Source organism: Gambusia affinis, linkage group LG11 (assembly GCF_019740435.1).
Source record: "Gambusia affinis linkage group LG11, SWU_Gaff_1.0, whole genome shotgun sequence".
NCBI classification, from domain to species: domain Eukaryota; kingdom Metazoa; phylum Chordata; class Actinopteri; order Cyprinodontiformes; family Poeciliidae; genus Gambusia; species Gambusia affinis.
The window spans coordinates 5,337,463-5,346,101 of NC_057878.1; the positions used below are offsets into that span (position 1 = coordinate 5,337,463).

The following is an 8,639-nucleotide window of genomic DNA, read 5'->3' on the forward strand; positions in this document are numbered from 1 at the left end:
CAATATTGTATTGTTTATCGCGATAACTTCCGGAACCATTTATCGTCCAGCAAAATTTGTTATGGTGACAGGCCTGAGCTTACCATCCTCTCCAAAGATCAACCCAACATGTTTCCGCCACCAACTACTTCCATATTTCCCTAAATTTAGTGAACATTCCTCCTTTTCCTCCTAAAGTTGCCGTGGCCATTTTGGCCAAACGTTTTTGGTTTGATCAAACCACAGCAGGACACGTCTTCAAACCGTAACAGCTTCAGCCAGTAGCTCTCGAGTCGTGGTCAAGTTAATAAAACTGTAACTTTGAAGAAGGTATTCACAAACTCTTAAAAAAAATTAAATATCTATCCTATTCACTCACACTGACTTGAAGCAGGGAAACATCTGATTTAAACTCAGGGAAAACAGAGCTTATGCGCTTTAATATCTATATACAACGGATACCAAAATCATTGTATGTATTACAGTGTGTAAATTTATTGAATCCTTTCAGTTTTCCCGAATAATATCTGAATTTTATAGATTCTAATCCAGGTTGAAAAGCTCTAAGAAAACACATTATATATATATAAAGTTAACCTCTGAGATAAACGGCCTGCATGTTCAGGTACACTTTGTCTCTGTCTCAATGTTTGTCCCAAATACACGTTAGCCTCTTGTGACCTAAAACCGAATAAAATGCTGTATCTGCAGAGTCTGCAAAGCTTGTTAAACATCAAAATATATCCTCTCCATCCGCTATAATCTTGTTTCGACTCGCAGATTTAAGTGAGGAACAGTGGGATTAAAAAATAAGCTAAAGGACATTACAAACATTTGAAAATAATTTGCTCTTTACGGCCGTCTTTTCTGGACATATTGGAAGAAGGAGCCAAAAACATTCCGTATAATTCAGATACACTGTGGGTTGAATCACGTCTCCCCGACAGATCAAGAGTACTTTTGGATCTTTCGCCTACAAATTTTTCTTTTTTTTCTTTTTTTATTTACCATCTGTACATGAGGCTTTGACGCCGGATTTAAACGGGACTCACAAGGTCACCACAATGAAAAGAAAATCCATCATACCAGGTTTGTGGTCAGGGCGAAGTCGTCTCTGAACATCAGTTGGACGTTTCAGAAGATGCTCATATCGACGGTTTTATTTTTAGCTTCCATATTTGAAAAGAAAATCTGTCACCCATTCCCATGTGCACGAAAGGTTGTACGCGTTCATGAAAGCCGCCGTACTGCGTTTGCATTTCATGGGAGAGAATTTAAAGGAGTAAATATTTCTAAAGTAGATGGAAAATTACACATGGATGTCAAAACGCAAAACTGACTCTGCACATCACCATCCCTAAAGTGAAGCATGGAGGTGGTAGTGTCATGCTGTGGGTATGCTTTTCTTGCTGGTGAGAGATAATGAGAAGCTGGTGCAGATGCAGATTGTTTCTTTTATTTTTTAAGCTTTTTTCTTTTAGTTTTTTAGGACGAGATCTAACATGTAAATGTCAAACTTCTGTCTTCTTAAATGGAAAGTGTTGGCTACAACACACAGTATTCTGTCTTTATTGGTTCATCCATGGTTCGACAGTCCCAGTCAGAAGTTTGCATGCAACAATCACTGGTGTAAATGATTATTTTGTCAGGGTGGAAGGACAATACAACAAACAATTTCTATGATTTTTAATAAGATAGTTAGTAGAGAAACAAATAGTCAAGTTATTTTTTTTCAATCGTTCAATAAACTTGCAAGTTTTTTTTATTTTTTATATATATATATTTTTTATTTCGTTGCTCAGATTAGATTACAAACATTTTCTTGGCAAACAAAATCAAAATTGTTTAGTCCTAAAAGCTAGGAAACTGTAAATCTGTCTCATGTCAAGGCGAATGTCTGATACCCATTTTGAACCTGAAATAATTTGTTCTCTTCTATTTTGTTTTATTACAATATATATTTAATTTATTTGTGAACAGGTTAAAAAAAAAGAATTTAAAAAAATCACATTACAATTATGTTTTTTTGCCATTCTATTGAGAAAAAACACAATTATTGCTCATTACTTTTAAAGTTCATACTTAAATACAGTTGAAAAAAATCAGCTGTAAGATTAGAACCAGGCCGTTCCCTCAGGCTAAAAATTCAACCTGACTTGAGTTTCAGCTGAGCATCGGTACGCAGAGCAGACAGAAACCAAATTAAACTGAGCCTAGGGGGCGCTGCTGAGCCACTTGGCCGTGCCATTTTTAAATTCCACTGCAAGGTTTGGTGAGGTTTTGATTATTTAAAGGTAATTTGTTCACAGAAATGTGTACATTTGAAAAACAATAGACCGTCGCAGAGCTTTCTCTGCTGTGGCCTGATTATTCTGTGCAAACAAGAAAGAAGGAAAAAAAAGAAAAGAAAGAAAGATATCAAAAAAGTCAGACATAAATAAAGAAATAAACATGGCGCCTTCCAGATTTAGCCAATGCATCCTGCTGTAGAAAGCGGTATTTGCGTGCTTCTTCCCAAACAGTGACCCCAGACAAAAAAAATGCTTATGTTTCCGTCTTTCCAGAAGACGCTGGAAGCTTCCTGCAGATGGTAAGAGAAGGTGGCAGATGGTCAGGACTTGTAATGTGGCTTTGAACCCTTGCTCCTTCCTGAAGGCAAAGTTCAGTTCAGAACACATAAAACAACAAAACAAACAAACATGTTAAATAAAATGAGCAAGAATCCAAGGGTATTTAACACGCTCTCAGGTTTACGTTGATTTTCAAAAGAGCAGAGTGTGCAGAGGGGCATGTTTTAACAAAAGGTGCATATCTATCACACAGAAATGAGCAAATGAACAAAATGCTTACTTGCCGGTTTATCTAGCACACAGCTGGGCCCTCGGACTGGAGTAAGTGACTCGGTTCTTCTGCTTACGCACTGCTTTGCTGATGCACCGTACGCAGGCCAGACCTGTGAAAGAACTCACAAAAACACACATCTGTAGGACAGGAAATAGCTTCATTTCTCAGAAGTCCCAAAACACCGTTGTAATACTCTACCTCGCACCTCAGCAGCAGCAATATATGTCTTACGTAACAGCCGAGGAGCAATGAAACCATCTACGACAGGGCATCTCTGCGGCCGAGAAAATCAAGCTGAATGAGACGCTTCACCTTGAGTGGCACTAGAGCAAAGATTTTATTTTTACTAAAAGTACAAAGATAGTAAAAATATGAAACAAGAAAATGATTTACAGTCAAGAGGGATTTTTTAAATTACACCTCACTCCTGCAGTGAATCAGTAAATGTACATTTTGCCTCACATTCGCATGTTAACAGCTACATCTAATTAGAGTTAATAAGACAGTGTCCAGAGGGGATGCAGATGGAATTGTTATTATATTCTTAAGGAAATATTTTCACTGTTTGTATGTCATCTTTTAATCTCCATACGTAGGAAAGAGTAATGGAAACAATATGAAGATGTTGGATTTACATTTCAACCTTTGTCAGTATGTTATTTATTTATTTATTTATTTATTTATTTATTTATTTATTTATTTATTTATTTATTTATGTCTTTACATACTGACCTGGTTTTAATAAAATAAAAATAAAATCTACTCTTGTGCTCACTTAACAGCCACAACATTGGTAACAAAACAATTGTAGTCGTTATGGTGTAATAGTAATTACAATATAGTATGAAGAGAAGGCTCATCTAACTATAACTACCCCTCCCCCTCACATAATTTACATAATAAAGGTGGTATAAATATCCAGAACATTAACAAAACACGACGACTCAGCAAATTAAAAGAGAAGTATCGACAGTTTATAGAAGGTAATATTAAATCCAGCACGACAACGTATTGAAATGTTGGATTTATTAGTGAAAGTGTTTTTTTTTTTTTTAAAGTTGTATCATATTTATCTCGTGCGTGCAGCAAGATGGCCAAAACCTTTCTCGTGCCGTTGTGTACCGTACGGTGGGAAAAGGAGATACAGGACGCACTCCTCTGCAGTCAGCCGGCGCTTGAATTGGCTGAATGTGATGAAGTGTGGGAGGAAACAGGTGACCTCTGTGAACGATTCGAAATAGCTACATCATTACCAATGACAGAGTAAAAGTATAACTTTTACTACATTATGACAGTATAATGTATACTTTTACTCTGTATTTGTGTCCAGAGGAGCACCGTCTGAAATGGCCCGCCTACAGCTACCCGAGGAGCCTATTGCTTCACCGGGTGAGAAATGGTGCGCATCTATTTCCACCGAAACCAATGTCGCTTATAAATAATAAAAGTAATGCAGTAATGAATTTTGGTTTTGGTGGGTGGCTTTACTCTATCTGGAGGAACTCTAAATAAGTTACCTTGTCATTCTAATATGGAATATTAGATTTTTGTGTAGGCTTTGACGCCGTTTGAACTAATTAACTACATTTCCCAGAATCCCCAGTTGACGTTTGTAGTCATGTGAGTAAGCAAAGTTAAACACGTGACCTTTCTCCTCACATGGTAGTTGCTGTTTGAAGGTGAAGTGTCCGCTAGCGCTAGGTTCTGTTACCAGTAAGTTTGCGTTTCTCGACACAGTTTACTCTTGTTTCTAATCAGCTACAGTTTTAGATATTGTAGTTCAAGTGGTTTTAATTAGACTGTGGCGTTTGCTCGGTACGGCGGGCACCACTGCTAATGTTTATCAGCGTTGTATGTTAGCTAATGTTAGCTAACTTTATGTAATCGTTTTGTAACGCACCTGAAAGTTACCAAACGGCGGTAAATTACAACACATGGAAGCAGAGAAAGGCCAAAAATTTAATCAAACGCGAGAAAGAACTATTCTAATTCTGCCAAGAATTTTTTTGCGTTGTTTGTTAAACTTCTGAAGTGTATATGTTGTTTTTTGGCTCTTCAGGTTTCTAGATTTTATCACCACATCTGTCACTGTGAGAAAAACACAAGAAAGTAACGACGTTTAAAATATTCTTACATTGTTTGAAATGAAATGATTGGTAATTTGGATAGTTCTGTGCTTTTTATTTTCATTTTAGTAGGAATGCTGAAAGAGCCTCAAAAGAATCCTCAAATTGTATAAGTTCGGACCGGTTCCGGAAGCTGCATTTCTGGGTTTATTTATGCCCTTCAATTTCCAGTTCAGCTTTTGATCATTTTGATCACAAAAACAGCTTGCTCAATTGTTGACTATTTTTTTATGAGATGCTTTTTTTTTTTAAACAATGCGAAACACTTTGTTATAAACTACCTTGTTGCTGAAATGTGCTATACAAATAAATTTTATTGATGGATTATGTAGATGAATCTGACTGAGAAAATGTGTGTTTTTTACTTTGTCATTCAAAAATCTAAGTGGACCATTTTACCATCTTGGACCCTGTTAGATCAAGGTTTTTACACTAATCTATAATATATGACTTTGTGTGGTGTGAATGTCAAATTAGAATCCCATTTTTAAATTTAGACACTTTTTTTAAAAAAAAGGCTTTGCTATATTGAGATTTCTATTTTTTGGTTGCTTACTTTTGTTTTATGAATTATAGTCTAAGTAGGTAAAGGTTTGGTCCTCCAATGCCTGCAATGTGGCACATTTATCGTGTAAAAAAACGTAGAGAACTGGGTCTGGATATGTTTTTGAAATGGTTGGAACCCTGGCTAACGAACCCCGTGTCCTCATTTCTGTATTGTAGCTCCAAGATGTCGTCCCTTTCGGCTGCCAGCGTGGAGACTCCTGCTGTGACTGATGGCACTGAGCAGGAGAAGAAGCCTCTGAAGCCATGCTGTGCTTGTCCAGAGACCAAAAAAGTCAGAGATGCTTGGTGAGCACCGGGCCAGAAATACTGAAATGTTTCTGTTTCTGTTTGTGGGAAAACCTTTATGTCATGTTTGTCTCTGCTAGCATCATCGAGAAGGGAGAGGAGAACTGCAGAGACCTGATCGAGGCACATAAAGATTGCATGAGGTCGCTTGGATTCAAGATCTAACTCCATTTTGTGCTCGTGTGTGTGGTAAGTATTTGGTTCCTGTAACTTCTGGCTCTGTGGTCCCATCATGTGGTCACACGCTTTCATACACTGATAGTTTTTAGTTTAGTATAATTCTGTATTGTGTTTTCATGCTGAAAATAAAACTTTTAAGTTTAATGTTGGAGAAATTTGGAGAAAGGGCCTGACAGTAGAAACAGCTACAACGTCATTGTAGAGAGTCACCTCACATCAACAAGGAAACTAGTGTCACTCTGGACCCTGGTTTCAAAAACGGATCATTTGGGTGAACACGAAGGGTTTTGGTCTCCAAAAAGCCAGATCTGTATGGACGCACGGTCCAAACTATGACTTGTTGCTGACGGGACATTGGTTTATTGCTGGGATGCTAACTATACCATCACAAAAATGTGAGACAAAATACAATATTTTTATTCCTCCACTTTTGGTAGATTTAAAGAGGACTAGCGTGTCTCAGCTTTAACCGATATAACTATATTAGCTTAGCAACATAAGTTTTTCTGCTGAGAAAATGTCAGAAACTTCTTTTGAGAGATTTCAGATGGTTCATATCCTTAGAGCATTTTCAGCTTGAATTGTTGCCAACAGCTAATAGCTGGTAAAACCAGATTCATCTGGCTCTCTGTCCGCTGATTTCACTTTCCTGCAGACCAACAATGACACAACATCTTTCTTCTACCAGTAAAGGAACGTACCTTCACCCCCACACCTCCCTTTTTGACATTATAATTTTTTATGAACTTCACTTGCCTGTTGTAGATGCGTTCTGACAGACTAAATCCCAGCTGAGCTGAGCCAGTGTGGTGTGTAACTTGCCATCTGCCCTTTCTGTGAACCGTGAAAATGCCCATCTTTGATCTGCTCCAGATACGGTCGCTTTAGGTTGTTAGTCGCCGCAGATTTTATGCACAAACGGCAGAATCAGTTCAAACAAAGCGTGCAAGAACAGATGAAAAGCAGTCCTGAGGAGGGATCCTGCTTGTTTATGTGGAAACAAGCCTGAAGCTGTTTGACTCCGCAGTTTTAGTTTTGTGGTTGGTGTCGTCGAAACGAAACATTTTCTCATACTTCAACACTATTGGCTCTTGCATGTCATCATGGGGTGTGCTGAACGTTTTCCTAAATATGTAGGAAAATCTGGACCTTACATGTTTACTTTAGGGCTGAAACGATTGGTACAAAACATTTTTATTCAAAGCAGTAATCAAGTCCCAACTGTTAAAAAATATATACATTTTGCATTTAAGATAAAAACACCTTTGTCTATGAAAACTCCTCAAGTGACTTAGTTTTTGCTTCACCCAGTTTAGATTTGCATAAGGTTTGATTTTTTTTTCCTATTTATAAAAGGGTTTGAATTAGTTGCATATTTTAATGCATTTCTAATGTCGTGTAAAAAAATGCTCAAGTGGTTGAATTGGAAACATGTAGAAAGTGTCATTTGTCCGATTAATCGTCAGAATAATCATTAGTTGCAGCCCCAGCTCGCTTTATTCTCAAAGTTAATTTGCACTTTGTCAAATCAATCTATAAAAATGAACTGATAAATTCAAAAGTTGATTGGTTTTGTCTTTTCTCTCCTGCAGTGTGATGGTGTGAGTGGAAGACGACCCTGGACATTCATTTCTTTATTTATACCTCCTCTGGAAGGGAAACGTGATACAGAAGCACTCGAACTGCTGGATTTATGAGTGAAATATTTTTTCTAACTCTGTAAACTCTGCTGTGTGATTATGAATAAAAGCCCTATGCAACGAGATTCCCTTCAGTCTCTTTTATCAGTCATATATTTATCTAAATAGGTGTCCCTCTCATGCCTGTTGAAAAGGGTGGCTGGCCCACAGTTGCTGCCCCTGGTATGCACTTATGCTTAAAAATAACTCTTGACCCTGCAAAGTCAATACTTGGCATATCTGCATTCTTTACAGTGTGTCACTGAAGTGTGTCTGACCGTGGACATGCATCCTCACACTGCTAGAAAACAGCTACTAGCGATACACAGGTTTGTCTTTTACACACTTAGTCAACCTTTCATTTTTAAAGAAATCACTTCATTAACAAGATATTGGAATTGATCAGAGCTACTGCTTAATATCAGGCAGTTCAAACCTCGCTTAAAGCGGCTATTAAATCGGCAAAAACTCAAACTTTGAGCTCAAACTGCTGATGGAACAGAACGCAGAATGAAATGTTTTCCACTGGAAGCTCCTCTGTTATTGAGCTCTTCTCCTTCTGCAGCGCCACATTCTTAAGGGGACACTTCCTATTTTGTCACGCCTGGCTTCGCTCAAGGATTTATTAAATGGAGTCATAAACACGTTTGGAGGAAACTTGTGATTTGAAAAGTTCAATGCGATAACTGAAACTTATAGGACAGTAAATGATCTGCAGTAAAGCAGGAGAGACTTTGAGATTTGTCAGTGAAAACAGGGGCCATCTTTCTAAATGTAACACAGATTAAGGCATTTCTCCCCCCTCAACTTTGATCCAAGTAAGAATGACTTAATTATTGATGGTATTAGAAAAATTATGCTTTCAGTAATGTGGTTGTTTTCTGTTTGTTGCTCTCTTCAGAATGTAAGCAGAGAAATTTCCAAGACATCCCACATTACAATAACTCAGATGATTAATCATCATCATAAAAAAAAAAAA

At 37.5% G+C, this 8,639-nt stretch overlaps 1 protein-coding gene across 1 annotated transcript; it reads left to right on the forward strand.

Annotated features, from left to right (window-relative positions):
* Positions 1 to 4,443: 4,443 nt before the first annotated feature.
* On the forward strand, positions 4,444 to 7,746 carry LOC122840107 (cytochrome c oxidase copper chaperone). The gene is made up of 4 exons (XM_044132277.1): positions 4,444 to 4,536; positions 5,673 to 5,801; positions 5,882 to 5,990; positions 7,574 to 7,746. The coding sequence occupies exons 2-3, from the start codon at positions 5,680 to 5,682 to the stop codon at positions 5,964 to 5,966; spliced, it is 207 nt and encodes a 68-aa protein (XP_043988212.1). The 5' UTR covers positions 4,444 to 4,536; positions 5,673 to 5,679; the 3' UTR covers positions 5,967 to 5,990; positions 7,574 to 7,746.
* The last annotated feature ends 893 nt before the right edge of the window (positions 7,747 to 8,639 follow it).